The sequence below is a fragment of the Dama dama genome, chromosome 5 (genome assembly GCF_033118175.1).
Source record: "Dama dama isolate Ldn47 chromosome 5, ASM3311817v1, whole genome shotgun sequence".
NCBI classification, from domain to species: domain Eukaryota; kingdom Metazoa; phylum Chordata; class Mammalia; order Artiodactyla; family Cervidae; genus Dama; species Dama dama.
In genome coordinates this window covers 75,798,997-75,816,498 of record NC_083685.1, presented here as the reverse complement: position 1 = coordinate 75,816,498, position 17,502 = coordinate 75,798,997, and the positions used below count along the sequence as shown (strand labels likewise).

Here is a 17,502-nt window from a genome sequence, read left to right as displayed (position 1 = left end):
AGCTGAGGAACAGAAAGTAAGATTGCTCGTCTTCAGTCAAGCAGAAAACAGAAAAAAAAATAATGAATGGAATAATATGAGAGACTATCTGAAAATAAATATAACATTTCATATCACAGTTTTGAGCATATCTAAGCATATCTTCATGATGCCATTCCTGATTATGACTTTCCTGACATAGAATACATTGACTTGAAAAATTATTAATAGCACAGTATAAAAATCTTAAACAAAAAAGATCTTTCAAGGAAATACCAATTGGTTAACAAACTATATTACCAAAATTATAGTTCTATTATGTATACAACAAACATAATGACACACAGGGGTTTTTGGACAAACAGAGAAACAGAGAAATACAAGATTACCTGATTCCTCCTAAAAGAAGGTAAAATGGCATCTGTAGATTTGGGAGTAGATGAGGTCTTTGGAATTAGTATTTCAGGAGGAGAAGAAATAAGGCTAAATTTTGAGGCTTGAGGTCCATATTCTCCTGTAGCTTGTAAATGGGATGAACAAGATGGATTTTCTAAATGGCTTCTGTCAGACTTCTGTCTTATGAATGCTATCTCCCAAGCAGATTCTGACCTAGCATTAAAAAGAAATCACTTTATGGATACAATACAATTGAATTCTAAGATGACATTTCAAATATTACCAGAAAAGACTTGTTTTGGGTCTAAAGTAAGTACTAGGACAACTTAAATTTCTATTTTTACAGAGACATGCTAAATGATTCATTCTATCTTATGGCTAGAATAGTTACCTCAACTTGGCTCTGGTAATTATGCTTTTTGCTTCTTCAAATGATACACCAATCATAGACTCCTTGTTTATTGAGACAAGTTGATCTCCTGGTTTCAAACGTCCATCCTAACAAAAATAGTAATATTTGTAAAGAAACTGATTAAGGTGTTTCTTAAAAACATTATTGACACAATTTTTAAAATGTTAATTAATTTATTATGATATTGTGGTGTTTTTGCCATACATTGACGTGATCAGCCATGGGTGTACATGTGTCCCCTAGTCCTGAACCCTCTTCCCACCTCCCTCCCCATCCCATCCTTCTGGGTTTGCCCAGTGCACCAGCTTTGAGTTCCCTGCTTCATGCATCAAGCTTGCACTGGTCATCTATTTCACACACAGTAATATACATGTTTCAATGCTATTCTCTCAAATCATCCCACCCTTTCCTTCTCCCACAGAGTACAAAAGTCTGTTCTTTATACCTGTGGTCTTTGCTGTCTCACATATAGGGTTGTCATTACCATCTTTCTAAATTCCATATATATGCATTAATATATTGTATTGGTGTTTTTCTTTCTGACTCACATCACTCTGTATAATAGACTCCAGTTTCATCCACCTCATTAGAACTGAGTAAAATGTGTTCTTTTTAATAGCTGAGTAATACTCCATTGTGTATATGTACCACAGCTTTCTTATCCATTCATCTGCTGATGGACATCTAGGTTGCTTTCATGTCCTAGCTATTGTAAACAGTGCTGCAATGAACACTGGGGTACATGTGTCTCTTTCAGTTCTGGTTTCCTTGGTGTGTATGCCCAGCAGTGGGATTGCTGGGTCATATGGCAGTTCTATTTTCAGCTTTTTCAGGAATCTCCACACTGTTCTCCATAGTGGCTGTACTAGTTTGCATTCCCACCAACAGTGTAAGAGGGTTCCCTTTTCTTCACACCCTCTCCAGCATTTATTGTTTGTAGACTTTTTGATGGCAGCCATTCTGATGGGTGTGAGATGGTACCTCACTGTGGATTTGATTTACATTTCTCTGATAATGAGTGATGTTGAGCATCTTTTCATGTGTTTGTTAGCCACCTGTATGCCTTCTTTGGAGAAATGTCTGTTTAGTTCTTCGGCCCATTTTTTGATTGGGTCATTTATTTTCCTGGTATTGAGCTGCTTGTATGTTTTTGAGATTAACTGTCAGTTGCTTCATTTGCTATTATTTTCTCCCATTCTGAAGGCTGTCTTTGCACCTTGCTTATAGTTTCCTTCATTGTGCAAAAGCTTTTAAGTTTAATTAGGTCCCATTTGTTCAGTTTTGCTTTTATTTCTATTACTCTGGGAGATGGGTCATAAAGGATCTCCCTGTGATTTATGTCAGAGAGTGCTCTGCCTATGTTTTCTTCTAGAAGTTTTATAGTTTCTGGTGTTACATTTAGATCTTTAATCCATTTTGAGTTTATTTTTGTGTATGGTGTTAGAAAGTGTTCTAGTTTCATTCTTTTACAAGTGGTTGACCAGTTTTCCCAGCATCACTTGCTAAAGAGATTGTCTTTTCTCCATTGCATATTTTTGCCTCCTTTGTTGAAGATAAGGTGTCCACAGGTGCATGGATTTATCTCTGGGCTTTCTATTTTGTTCCATTGATCTGTACTTCTGTCTTTGTGCCAGTACCATACTGTCTTGATGACTGTAACTTTGTAGTAGAGTCTGAAGTCAGGCAGGTTGATTCCTCCAGTTCCATTCTTATTTCTCAAGATTGCTTTGGCTATTTGAGGTTTTATATGTTTCCATACCAATTGTGAAATTATTTGTTCTAGTTCTGTTAAAAATACCATTGGTAGCTTGATGGGGAATTGCACTGAATCTGTAGATTGCTTTGGGAAGTATACTCATTTTCACTATATTGATTCTTCCAATCCATGAACATGGTATATTTCTCCATCTATTTGTGTCATCTTTGATTTCTTTCATCAGTGTTTTATAGTTTTCTATACATAGGTCTTTTGTTTCTTTAGGTAAATTCATTTCTCAGTATTTTATTCTTTTCGTCTTAATGGTGAATGGGATTGTTTCCTTAATTTCTCTTTCTGTTTTCTCATTGTTAGTGCATAGGAATGCAAGGGATTTCTGCGTATTAATTTGATACAATTAAAGCAAAGCACAGTATTAGTAAAGAATGACTTAAAGAAAAGAATAAAAAGAAAATTTTTGACAAAGAGTCCCAACAGTAAAAAGTTTTTATTAAAGTCTGGCTTGGTAATATACACGTTTTCCTAATAGCTCAGTTCATAAAGAATCTGCCTGTAATCCGGAAGACCCCAGTTCTATTCCTGGGTCAGAAAGATCCTGTGGAGAAGGGAAAGGCTACCCATTCCAGTAATCTTGGGCTTCCCTTGTGGCTCAGCTGGTAAAGAATCTGCCTCAATGTGTGAGACCTGGGTTTGATTCCTGGGTTGGGGAGATTCTCTGGAGAAGGGAAAGTCTACCCACTCCAGTAGTCTGGCCTGGAGAATTCCATGGACTGTGTATTCCATGGGGTCACAAAGATTCAGACACAACTGAGTGATTTTCACTTTGCTAATATACATGAATGAAATGGAAATGTTCATGTATTCCTAGAATAAACTTTCATGTTAAGGTATCCTGAAGATATGAAGACACAGCCTGGTATACTAGGAAAAGAAGCCTGTTTTAAAAGGTCAGTTGTATAAGATAAAAACAGGTCTGTCTGTGATAAAGTAGGCCAAATCATTCTAGGATATTTCAGAATATAAGACTCATTCAGTTTAGTTTCTGAGCATTCCTGTATCTTTCAACCCATCACACATTAAGAGTTATTTCACAGTTAGAATTTTTTAAAATTCTGCCAATGATCTTAACTACATTTCTGTTCATGGTCAGACATCATCTTTTTTGGATCTGCTGTCCTTCCTGTGACTGACAAAGAACCAGTTGGTTATACAAGGAGTTCTACTGACATCCTACTAATAACAACCAATCCTAACTGGCTGCCTGGCATTGTCTTTTCCAGGACCTATCTCTGCCAATGACTATATGTGTGTGTGCTCAGTCATGTCTGACTCCTGCAACCCCATTGACTATAGCCCACCAGGCTCCTCTGTTCAAGAATACTGGAGTGGGATGCCATTTCCTCCTCCAGAGGATCTTCCTGACCCAGGGACTGAACCTGCATCTCCTGCTTCTCCTGCTTTGACAAGCAGTTTCTTTACCACTAAGCTACCTGGGAAGTCCCCTTGCCTAAAACTAGCCTAACTGTATAAGACAAAGCATAAATGTTACAAGATTTAATGTATGCATTAGGTAAGTTTTCTTGGTTTTCATTCGTCTTTTAATTCAAACCGGAAAATGAAAAATGAACTCTCTTCATTTTCAGATCCTAAGATGCTTCTCAATCATTAGTACAAATACAGAAAGCATTATTTCTACAACTAGGGAAAAGTTTATAAAGTTAAAAAGCATTTTTACCCCTGAGGGTATTTAGGTACATTCCACAAATTCAAGGAATTAGCTTTTAAAAAGCCTTATCATCTAAGCTATATCCTTGGATAACTAATCTTTGATTTGAACTGCATTATATATAACAATGGTGATTTATGGTTACTTTACTATTGAATAACAATGTTTTTTTAAAAAATGTTATTTATTATTATCTCTTACACTGAACACTGAGTATATAGGAAGGCAAATAAATATAAACATGTTATTTCTAATACTGTGTAATAAAAGATAAGATAATCTAAATGAATAATGACCCTATGACCATTCTGAAATATAAACATAAAACCACAAAGTCAATTTGATTTAAAATATATAGTATTTGAAAACTAATTTGGATTTTATAAGCACGTGATTAAATATAACTAGCAAAGTTTGAGAATACACAATTGCTATATTCATAAGTGATTTTTTTCCCCCTCCTTCCATTTGATCAATGTATGGGGACTAAAACACAATAGTAATGCTGGAAAAGGCTAAGCAGCATGGAGAAAGTATCTACCATATGGATCCTACATGTTCAGTAAAATGAAGGAGCTGATTTTGTAATATTTTATAAAATCAAGCCTGATGACAGACTTTGGTAACATATGCATTGAAGTCAACTATGTTCAGACTATACTTAGAAACTTACATAGGAGAACTTGCGATTTAATATTCTAAACATTAGCCTGAGGATGTCACTTCCTCGAGGTTAAAGTGAAATGGTGACAAACAAAGAAACAAAACAACCTTTTTGCCATAGGCAAAAAGATAAAGCTAGTAAAAGTTACCAAAGAACAAACAAAATTCTGGAGAGCACTTAATTCTGAAAAGGAGGGTGGAGAATATAATGGAGTGGGAGGAAAACACATAGGAAGACTTAATAGCAATATTTTCTACTTAAGTCAAACAGTGAAGTCTAAGTGGACTCATGGGTGTTCATTTCATCATTATGCTTTATAAGTCAGATATCTACTCCAATATCTTTTTATATGTGTAAAATGTTACATTATTAAAAAGGAAATTTCCATCCCATTGAAATAAAGCAAACACTCATAACATTTAGGGCTTCCCTGGTGGCTCAGTTGGTAAAGAATCCGCCTGCAATGCGGGAGACCCCAGTCAATTCCTGGGTCAGGAAGATCTCCTGGAGAAGGGAACGGCTACCCACTCCAGTATTCTGGCCTGAAGAATTCCAAGGACTGCATAGTCCTTAGGATTGCAAAGAGTTGGACACGACTGAGTGACTTTAATTTCATGACATTTAAGCTCAACAATGTTTCTAACTAGATGAATTTTATTTTGGTTCTATATTCCAAAATTTGCATTGGAAGTAGGGTCAAACAGTGATTTTTTAAAAATCTAGCTTAAATAAATGTCTGTTAAATCCAACTCTATCCCATTTGGAATCTGCAAAAAATTCTTCCTTAGAATCAGCTTAAAAAGGTAGATTATAACTGAAATTTAATGACTATACTACTATTTACTTATATTCCAAAGCCTGGCAATAACTTAGGGAAAGAAAAGGAACAATGAAGGAAGCTCTGCTTCATTGAAGCAAAGCATTTGAAGGATTCTGACAAGGGGAAAAAAGTTCTTTGAGAACTGGGGTGGTGGACAGTAAATATTTGGTTGTTTTGTTTTACCCTAAACACTCTTAGTATTAACAGTTCCTGGTTTTTATTAAACTTCCTTGGAAAGGGAAAATTCCATGATGATGACTATAAGCCAGATGGCAACTCCACTGTCTGCTATTTGGGCAGGAGCCTTCAGAGGCAGTGGACTGGTGAGGAGAAAAGAGAATGAGGCATGGAAACCAGATAGATCTGAATTCAAATTTGAGCTCCACAGATTGCTAGCTAAGATGTTCATAAACAATGAGAGAAGGTGAAGGAAGGGGATGCAGGAGGTGCATCTCATCCACAAAGAACAAAGAACTAAATTCTAAATTGCCAGAGACAGTTCTTCTCTCTGTGTATCTTATAGAAACCACAGCTGGTTGTCAGTGTTATGGAGAAAAGGCCTTCAGAAAACAGAAGTCGGTAACAGGATTGAGGTGACCTACCTTCTCTCACAATCTCTTCTCTGGCCACACGGTATTAGCCATACAGAGAAAAAGCTCTCAGAAGGCAGTTTAACACATCTTATATTAATATTAAGGTACACCAATGTACTGAAGTAGTGTTTTCCAAGAAGACAAGAGTCAGAGAAGAGAAGAAGAAAGTCTCTGACTGTGGCTGCTGGTGTTTATATATATTTTTCTTTCTAAAGAGTACTTGCAGCAGTTTTTTTTTTTCTCTTTTTCTTTTTCTTTTGCCTCCAAGAATAAGATCTTAGCTGATCATGTGAATTTCTGAACCGGTTTAAAAGTCAGAACCTGCAAACTAAAACAAAGCTATTTCTGTAAAAGTCTGGCATTCAAAGCCTGTGAATTCTACCCCAGCTTGATTAATGTGTCTGTGAAGATAGTGACTTCAGGGATTTGCCAAGGCCTCTTCCACACTGTCTAGATTCTGATTCAGCACTTACTGAGCAACCACACAACATGACAGGCAAGGTGCCAAGCACTTTCACACACCCAGCTTCAGTATGAATTTTTTCTTGTTGACATTTATAAAGATGTTGAAATAATAATGTATTCTTGAATACTTGAATACTTCTGTTAAAAACTGACAACACTGTCCATTTCATATTATAATGACTATTACACAGTTTGCCAAATAATGTATGACCACAGTATCAGAAACTATCTACATAGCCTAACTCTAACTCAGTATTTCTCAACACAAAGACTGCTCCTGCGAGCTTTTGGATTGCTTTCCCATAATTTCATTAAGTGTCAATGGAGGTATCTTCTCACAATACCAGTTATTAACAAGAATGCAGGCAATTTATTTAATCTCCATGAGACTCATTTTCTTAGCTGTGAGGTGGGGAATAAGTACCTATTGCACAAGGTTGCTGTGATAAATAACGCATATAAAATCCTAACACATTGTAGGTGTTATGGAGAGGTGAATCAGATTCCCATATCTGTTGAAGGCAATTTTCACAGTGATAGAAAATTTAATCCTCCCAGTCCTCAAATTAAGAACCCTTGATGACTGTCCACTGACAGGAAAAGCAGAAACTCCTGAATTTCCCAAACCTAGAACAACAAACTAGATGCAACCTACTTTTTCTAGCCTCATATCCACTTTCCCTCCTCAGCATATAAATTCTTCATCCTATTCTCAGAAAATGTTCTTCAAACCTGCCACGGTCTTTCAAACTTTAGTGTGCTTATACATATTAATTCTTGTCTAGAACGCCACCACTCACCTTGACACGTCTGTCTGATGAACTCTCATTTAAACTTCATTGCCAAATTCAAACATTATCTATGCTGTAGGTTTTCTCCAACTCCCTAGATTTACTTAACTGCCTCCTTATCTTTGCTCCAAAAGCACTTTCATTTTTCTATATTACTGTACTTACTCCGTACTATCCTTATTTGTTTACATATCTTTTTCTTCCCCATTAGACTATATTATTTCAGCAACTCCCAAATTAACAGCACACATTCTTTCAACTGACCAGAACTATGCCCTTTCATGGTTATTTCCCTGAGCATAGTGCCAAGTATAGAACAGGTCCACAATAAATGAAAGAGGCCCAGCAAACACTGAGGAAATTAAGATGGCTCTAACACAAATAACAGCAGCAAAGGAGAAAAAAGTGTGTGACACTGAAATGTGAATCCTCTTGGCTGCTACTGCTTTAGCTCCCACCAAAGAATTGGTTTCTCTGCCCCTTGTCATCTAGAGACCTTTGTCCTACCTATCCAAAAAGCCTTTGTCCCAGTTCCAGTGACACACCATATCCTGAAAATAGATTTCTTTTCAAAGTTAGATATGTCCAGCTATAATCCTTTGTGAGCAATGACTACTGGTATCCATTTATATGATCTTTGTCTTAATCTGTAAGATTGGACCAAAAAAAAAAAAATCTTGAGTATATCACATCTAAGATCCGTAATACTGATTATGAGATACACCATTATTTTATGTAATGCTAAGAGAAAATACGCTGTCAGTTACACTATGACATTTACTATAAGATCCATTTCAATTTCAGAGATGTTAGAGAGAAAAATATATACATATAGACATATGTACACACACAAACCCCTATGTGTGTGTACAGAACATCCGAGGTGGTGCTAGTGGTAAAGAACACACCTGCCAGTACAGGAGACATAAAAGATGCGAGTTTGATCCCTGGATTGGGAAGATCCCCTAGAGCAGGGCATGGTAACCCATTCCAGTATTCGTGCCTGTGTCTTCATGGACACAGGAACCTGGCAGACTGCAGTCCATGGGGTCACAAAGAGTCAGACATGACTGAAGCAACTTAGCAAGCACACATGTGCATGTACATACACACGTAATTACTTATCTATGCATTTGTTTTATAAATATTGGTGTGTATCTATATGCATACAGTCATTTCTTGGTGTTGGATACCAAAATCTATGGATGCTCAAGTACCTTACATGAAATGCTGTAATAGCTGCATGAAATCTATGCATACCCTCCCTGTATACTTTAAATCATCTCTAGATTACTTATCATACCTAATACAATGCAGATGCTATGTAAATAATTGTTTTACGGCAAATTCAAGTTTGCTTTTTGGAATTTTCTGGAATTTGTTTTTTTGAATATTTTCAATTTGAGGTTGGTTGAGCCCATAGCTTTGGAACCTAAGGATATGGAGAGCTGACTGTATGTGTATGTGTGTACTCTAGAATCAGGTAAACAAAATATATTGGGTTTGAAGAAAAATGTCTGATTCCGGCCTGCTCTCCTTACAGTACTAGCAGAGAAAGAAAAAAGAAAGTATTGTTCAGAATTAGACACAAAGAGCTAGGAAGAAAAGGCACTTTGGTGTGGAGCCCAGATAGTGGCAGTTGAAAGGTAAACAGGCAAATCAGTAATTCTCAGCAACATGACTAAAGATTTACTTATTCATTGGTTATTAATTTAGTAATCAATATGTGTCAGGTACCACGCTAGGGACTAAAGATATTATTGTGAATAAAACAGATAAGATCTGTGCACTTAGGAAACATCCTCAGATTTGTGGTTCAGGCAGAGCTGGTAAACACAGTCACAGATACTGATGTACGATCACAAGCTGACCCTGGCGACTATGAAGGTAACAAACAAGCAGACAGGAGATAGAAAGGAAAGGCGTGCAGACAGGAAACACCTGGCCCTAGACTTGGGCGGTGGGGCGGGTGCAGGGAACACAGGGAACACCTCTCTGTGGAAGTATCTTTGGGTTCATGTTTAAAAGTAATGGGGTAGTGATAGTCAGGGGGAGCAGCATACAAGAGGAGAAAGAACTTGGCCCCTTCCAAGGACTGAAAGAATGCTACTCTGAAAGCACAGGGTGGCAAGTCAGAGAAGTGAGGGGCAGAAGTCACCCTATACAGAGCCTTGTAGCCAATTAAGTATTAGTAGGCTTGGTTGAGAGGGAAATAGGAATGGTGCATAAGAGCACACAAAGCTCTCTGTGAGGTTTGATATAAACTGATGACAACTTAAACAAAGGTGATGGCAGTGGAGATCAAGAAGACTGATGGATTCAAGAGCTATTTAGAAACAGTCAACAGTAAGTACTAATGAATTAGATATGGGTGTTAAGGGAGAGGAAGTATTTAGAATGAGATCTGGTTTTCTGACTTTGTGCAATTGGAAGGTGTCATTCACAGAAACTGGGAACACTGGCAGAAGGCCTATTTGGGGAGAAATGGGTAGATGGAAGGTACGACATGACTATCATAAATCCTGCCTCAGACAAGTTGCATGTGAGATGCCTTGAAGAGATCCAAGTGGAGATGTAGATCAGGCAATTGGATATGTGTGTATGAAGGTCAAAGGAATGTTCCACTCCCCAAAATTTCTAAGACTGAACACTGAGGACTCCAAACTGATATGGAATTGGCTGGTGGAGAGAAAGAGCCTTGGAGTTCCCATATTTAATCTTAATCCTTCCCTTAACTCAGTACCTATTATAGTTGTTCCTAACCAATAGGCTACCTCTAGCTCTTAGAGTTGGGAGAATCAAGAATCTTCTTTCCTACTTAAAGCAGCAAAAACACTTCAAGATGTTTCAAGTTTGAACTCTGAATATGTTTTTTTCAAAGAAACATGACCATTTTGGTTACTTAACCAGTATTCTATTTCATATCTTCCAAGAGGAAAAATATTTTTGTGTGTGTATGAGGGGAAGGAGGGGCAGCTAGCCATCAATAACTAAAGATAATTAATTCCAACAACCCCCTGTCTATAAAGTTTGGAAATATAAATTAAATATAATCTATCTATAAGCTTGAGATTGGCTATATTATTAACTCTGAAACAATATAATATTAAAATTACAGCAAGTGAAAGTCCTCATATGCATTTAAAAAATATTAACGGTTGCTCAGTGTACCAACTTAATAAGGATAACCTATGAGCCTCTGTTTCCTATTCTGTGAATATACATGCAGAAATTTGTGCAGATTAGAAGTTTATTAACAAGCCTAACACAGTATTTGTTGTTGCTTTTGTTTAGTCACTCAGTTGTATCCAACTCTTTGCGACACCATAGACTGTAGTCCACCAGGCTCCTTTGTCCATGGGGATTTTTTGGGCAAGAACACAGTATTTAGAACAAAGTAAATTCTATTATTCATTAAAAATATTTTTATACAAAATTGAATTAATTTGTCTTTTCAGAGCAAAAGATGTATGTACTTCTCCATCTTGAGGAAGAACATAAAAGCAACTGTAAGCATTGCAAACTCACTTATTCTTCTCTGTCTACACCCTTCTCTATTTTGGCAATTTTCTTCTCTTGGACACAACCAAATACTGTAAAAATACATTAATAACTCAATGCTGCTCTCTAGTGGTAAATACAGAATATACTTTATGACATGGTTTTGCTTTCTAATAACCTTTCAAACAACGAAATTCTCAGAAAATCAGCAAGAGAAAATGTATATTACAGGTATAATTTCTTATTCAGTGATTGCTGACAGGAGATGAGTCACTCAGCACCTAGTCACTACTATTACTTTAAGTACAAATATTTTTCATGGGGGAAAAAAAGCACAAATTGATGTTTGTCTTAAAAGTAAATTCTTATCACTTGTTAGGAACCATAATCCACTGCATTACTTCAAGTATAGTCTAAGAAATAGCTTAGCCATACTGAATACACACATCCTTTAGCTTTAAAACTAAAGTAATATATCTCAATTCTTAAAAGAAAAATTTTGTCTTTTTGTTTGTTTGAATTTGTTTAAATTTAGCATTTAAGTATGCTCTTATTTAGTTAATAAATAAAATTCAGGAGCCCAAAATTATATCATTATAATATCCTATTGTATGTTTGTATGCTCAGTTGCTCAGTCGTGTCTGATTGACGCTTTGTGACCCCATGGACTGTAGCCTGCCAGGCTCCTCTGTCCACGGGATTCTCCAGGCAAGAATACTAGAGTGGGTTGCGATTTCCTACTCCAGAGACAATATCCTATACTTACTGTATAACACTTACAGCTTGGTAAGTGTATTAGGAAGACACTGTATTATCTTCACAAGCCTGAGAAAATTTAAGTCTATTGCTTTGAAAGTTTTGGTTGATTTTTTTTTTCCCAACATGGAAAAAAATCCACTTGAATAAACAAACTGTTTGCTAAACAGTGTTCAGGATAGGACTGGGGGGTAAGGGTAGGACTATTTATTCAACAAAAACAACTAGAATAAGAACAATATAAACAAACTTTGTAAGAGGATCCTGTCTCATGTTAAATAGCTTGATATTAATAGACTATTTTATTAAATTCTTTATATACTATATCTCTCCAAAAAGGATTGGAAGAAATTTTCAACAAAAGAAATATAGAATCATGTTAGCAAAACAGAAATAACATGAAATTAAAGAGAAATGAGCTTGAAAATATAGTAACCAATTTGTTAACTAGGTGCTTCAAATATAAATCTGGGCTTCCTAGCAACAAGAGCAAAGACGAATTCATGATTTGCGTATTTCTTACAGTGATGAGAAGAGTCAGGCTTTCTCATTCCTAAAAAAGATATTTTCTATCCTTAATTCTAAATCTAATTTCTCATATGGACAACTAGTAAGTGACAACAAACTTATCAAGAATTACTGCAAATTCACAAATGAGTAGATTTTATTTGCTTAGTTTTGTTTTGCATTTAAGAGAGGCCAAATGAACAGAGTTTAACTGATCTAAGTTAACCCAAACTCAGAGCAATGAATAGAGAACATGCCTTTAGATATGATTTCTCTCAGACAGACTTAGGATAAAAGTTGAACAGCATATAATTAAAAATATATAGCCTTTAGTTAGAGCTTAAAATCTGTTATTTTCATATTTAATTCATTTTTTTCTTATGCATTTGTTAGGTTAAAGCTCCTTGAGTGTGAAGGCCTACTTCCACTCTCTGTGTCCTTCACTGAGAAATGGTCACAGTGGACACTCAATTAACATAAAAAACTTACTGATGACGAAACAAACCTCATCACTAGTGGTTTTGTCTTCTAGGTGAACAGTTATTTTATCTTCGTTTTTACCTTATAACAGTCTCCTCCAGGGATGATTTCCTGAATATATACCAATGGACCTTCATTCCGGTTAATTCCTCCTAGGATCTTCAGACCAAGGCCTGTTTTCTTGGTAACTGTAATCATCTGAAAGGCAGGATCCCTAAGATAAAGTAAATTAGCATGCATAAATTAGCCTAGAGATGGTGGTCCACCAGGGAGACCCTGCCCAGAGATGGGTACCTACTTTTTCTTTAAACTCTTTGTTAACTTCTTAGACATAGGTAATTCAAAATACTCAGTACATACTAGCAATGACATTTTAAAAAATATGATCATACAAAGGCAATCAAATGAATTTTCTTAGCCCTAATTCTAATTTTTCTGTAAAACAACCAAACAATAAGAGAAATTACAGCAATAATGCTTATTTCTTTGGAGTAGAAAAATACTTTAAAAATATTATTTAAACAAACTTCAAGATTTATTAAAGGTAACTGCAGAGACTTGCTTTAAACTGACTTTTTACTACACTTTAGGATTCCAAAACGAAACACTTTAATGAATCGGATAAGGGACTTTTAAAAGACATGCTTGTGGCCATTTAAAGCAAAATAAATATAACCTTAATTTGAATCTCAAAAAAAAAAAACCCTCAGTTTATGCTTTGAGAGTATTTTCCTGGTACAAAGCACATGCTCCAGCTGTGATTTCTGCTGGACATAAAAGTGATGCTACTAGGAAAGAAGGAACTGTTAAAAAGAATTCTGCAAAAGGTACACCCTCCCCCTATCCCAAGTTGTGTTTCTGAATAGTGGTCAGAACAGACTTTTATTGGTCCAAGAGAACTTCAGTAAAGTATGAAATGAAGCTCAGGGCTTAATTATGGTGTAGTGGGTATTGTGCTAAGCAATATTCACACAATATGCTATTCAATTCATTTAATATTTATAAAATCCCTAATATTATTACCCTCATTTTTCTAAAAGAACCCAAATCTGGGTAGGTTGACTTGGTGGCCTAAAGTTACAAAGCTGGAGGACAGCAATGTGAGCCTGGTCTATCTCGCTCCACAGCCAAAGTATGGTCTAAGATCTAAGATCACCTCAACCTCAATGCTTCACTGGTACATTAAAGCCATTGTTAAATACAGGACTTCTGCTGCTGCTGCTGCTAGCTGTCTTCAAATGTGCCATCACAGAAACCACTGTTAAAAAGAGTTAGTTCATATTTTACATAAGGTTACAGCTTTCAAAAATTTTTTATATTTAACTTCTGCCATAGAAATTCTAGCTATACTGTTTATAATAGCCAGGACATGGAAGCAACCTAGATGCCCATCAGCAGATGAATGGATAAGGAAGCTGTGGTACATATACACCATGGAATATTACTCAGCCATTAAAAAGAATTCATTTGAACCAGTCCTAATGAGATGGATGAAGCTGGAGCCCATTATACAGAGTGAAGTAAGCCAGAAAGATAAAGAACATTACAGCATACTGACACATGTATATGGAATTTAGAAAGGTGATAACGATAACCCTATATGCAGAACAGAAAAAGAGACACAGAAATACAGAACAGACTTTTGAACTTTGTGGGAGAATGTGAGGGTGGGATATTTCAAAAGAACAGCATGTATACTATCTATGGTGAAACAGATCACCAGCCCAGGTGGGATGCACGAGACAAGTGCTCCGGCCTGGTGCACTGGGAAGACCCAGAGGAATCGGGTGGAGAGGGAGGTGGGAGGGGGGATTGGGATTGGGAATACATGTAAATCCATGGCTGATTCATATTAATGTATGACAAAACCCACTGGAAAAAAAAAATAATAATAATAAAAATTAAAAAAAAAAAAGAAATTCTAGCTATATCTTTATGAGGACTTGTATTCAAAAGTTAAATCATAAAAAAGTATAATGAAAGAAATTAAAACTTTAAAAAACAAACTTAAAATTTGTTTAAATTTAAAAAACAAATCCCTATTTTTGAGTATTTTGATCTTTATATAGCACTTAGAGCACATCCGTTATGGTTATATTACACTGAATTCAACTCTAGGGTAAGAGGGCCTATGTGGTTACTAGGGTAATAGTCAGTTAGCTAGGGAAAAAGGCAGAAAATGTTCTATTGTCAGACTTCAAAATCTTTCTTGACGGGAGATTAGGCTGCAAAGAAATAAAGAGATGAAGCCTAGAAGTGGGGGAGATGAAGGAGAAAGGGGACAAAGGTCTCATTAGGCACCTCCAATAACCTCTTAAACTGTCTAAATGTGAATTCCCCTCAATGGGGGTACACACGATCTCCAGCACACATTACTATTTCAGTAAGGTATTCCTCCTTTTCTAACCCCAGCAGAGTATCTATGATTAACACAGCAGTGTATTTACTTGCTAGGACCTTACTTTAAAATTCCCTCATTGTGGGACTTCCCTGGTGATCCAGTGGTCAAGATTCTGTGTTCCCATTAACGGGGCCTGGGTTTGATCCCTGGTCAGGGAACTAAATCCCACATGATGCAACTAAAACTCAACAAAACCAAACAAATAACTAAATAAAAAAATTTTTTCTTAAGTCTCTCCTTGTTAAGAATTCACATTACTTAATTTTTTTTTGCAATTAAAAATAGTTCTGCTGCTCAAACTTAATCATAGTAACAGAATCTACAAGCTAAATCCAGGCAGAAATACTGCTTTTTACCTAATCAGATCAATGTAAATGCAGAACTTTGACAATACATGACAAGGCTTTAGGAAAGAGGTACTCCGGCACATTGCTGGTGGTAATCAAAAACGGTATAACCTCTGAAAAAGGGATTTAGTAATCTCTAATTTACCCTCTGGGCTTCCCTGGTGGCTCAGTAGTAAAGAATCCACCTGCCAGTGCAAGAGACAAGGGTTTGATCCCTGGGTCAGGAAGATCCCCTGGAGAAGGAAATGGCAACTCACTCCAGAATTCTTGCCTGGGAAATCCCATAGACAGAGGAGCCTGTGTCCACGAGGTGGCAAAGGAGTCGGACACGACTTAGCAACTAAACAACAACAATTTACCCTCTAATCCAACAATCTCATTTTTTGGAACCTTTCCCAAAGATAATTTGGTGACAAATACAAAATGACTTGTATACTAGGTTAGTTATTTGGCATAATTTGTAATCACCAAAAATTGCAAACAGTTCAAATGTCCATCAATAAGGTACTGGATAAATAAACTATAGTATTGACATATTAAGAACAGAATACTATACACCTACAACAAGGTACAAGGAAGAACTTTATAAACCAATATGAAGTGACCATCAGGACATAACTTTAGTTTACAAAAGGGCTGTTCAAAATACCATATATACAGGACTTCCCTGGTGATTCAGGGGTTCCCTGACAGCTCAGTTGGTAAAGAATCCACCTGCAAGGTGGGAGACCTGGGTTCAGTCCCTGGGTTGGGAAGATCCCTTAGAGAAGGGAAAGGCTACCCACTCCAGTATTCTGGCCATGGACTGTATAGTCCATGAGGTAGCAAAGAGTCAGACAGGACAGAGGGACTTCCACTTTCACTTTCCTGGTGACTCAGTGGTAAAGAATCCATCTGCCAATGCAGGAGACACAGGTTCAATCCCTGGTCGAGGAGGATCCTACAAGCCACAGAGCAACTAAGCTTGTGCACCACAATCATCCAGCCTGTGCTCTAGAGTCTGAGAACCACAACAACTCAAGCCCGTGCTTTCCAGAGCCTGTGGTCTACAAGAGAAGGCCACCACAGTGAGAAGCCCACGCACCACAACTAGAGAGCAGCCCCAGTTCTCCACAGCTACAGAAAAGCTCAACCAGCAATGAGGACCTAGCACAGCCAAAAATAAACAAATAAAATTATTTCTAAAAAAAAAAAAACAAAACAGAAAACACCACTATATATAATATGCTACCTTTTTGTTAAGAATGCACTGGCAAGTGGAGCCTGGGATATTGGGTGTTTTAGGACATCTTGCCTTAGTAATATGCTTCTTTCTCATTAGCTTTATTTTACCTTAAGTAGTTGAATAAAACTCTGTGCTGTCACAGAGCAAAGCTGTTCAGTACCAGCGCATGGAGCACTGTGGACAGAATTCATCTACCACACAGCTGGGCCTGGCTTTTGTCCCTAGGAGACTGGAGCTTCCCAGTGCTCCCAGGAGGAGGCATCAGAGAAAGATACACTGAGTTTAACCGACCTGAAACCATTCTCTAGAAAAGACCTTAAAACATGAGTCAACACTGGTGTACACTCGTTTACTAAGTAAGCAAGAGTAGAAGAATGTCTAATGTCCAGTAGCACTTTATACAGAATAAATAATCGTTTTGAGAAAAAATATATACACACATACAGATATGACATGCATATATATTTATATGGATATGTATTTGCACATTCAAAAAGAAACACTGAAAAAGAATTAAGAAAAAGATGGCTATTTATAGGAGAAAGAGGGCACAGAAAGGAAGATAGGACTGAAAGAAAGACTTCTCTGAATATACTTCGTTATATGTGTGTTACATGTTTGCAAAATGGCCACCAATTCTTCCCATCTCTGTCTGGATGCCCCCAAGAATGTGGCTTTACTGTTCCTTCCATTAAAAAGTAAAGTCTGTAACTCTAGACCTT

At 36.7% G+C, this 17,502-nt stretch overlaps 1 protein-coding gene across 5 annotated transcripts in view; it reads right to left on the bottom strand.

Moving 5' to 3' along the window:
- The window catches only part of STXBP4 (syntaxin binding protein 4), a 206,321-nt gene that overhangs the window by 164,689 nt on the left and 24,130 nt on the right, over positions 1-17,502 (bottom strand). For all 5 annotated transcript variants that reach the window (XM_061142569.1, XM_061142570.1, XM_061142568.1 and 2 more), the window contains 3 exons: positions 12,889-13,021; positions 767-873; positions 369-588 (listed from right to left, as the gene is read on the bottom strand). In XM_061142569.1, coding sequence (XP_060998552.1) covers positions 369-588; positions 767-873; positions 12,889-13,021 — 460 coding nt within the window. The remainder of the gene's footprint in view (positions 1-368; positions 589-766; positions 874-12,888; positions 13,022-17,502) is intronic.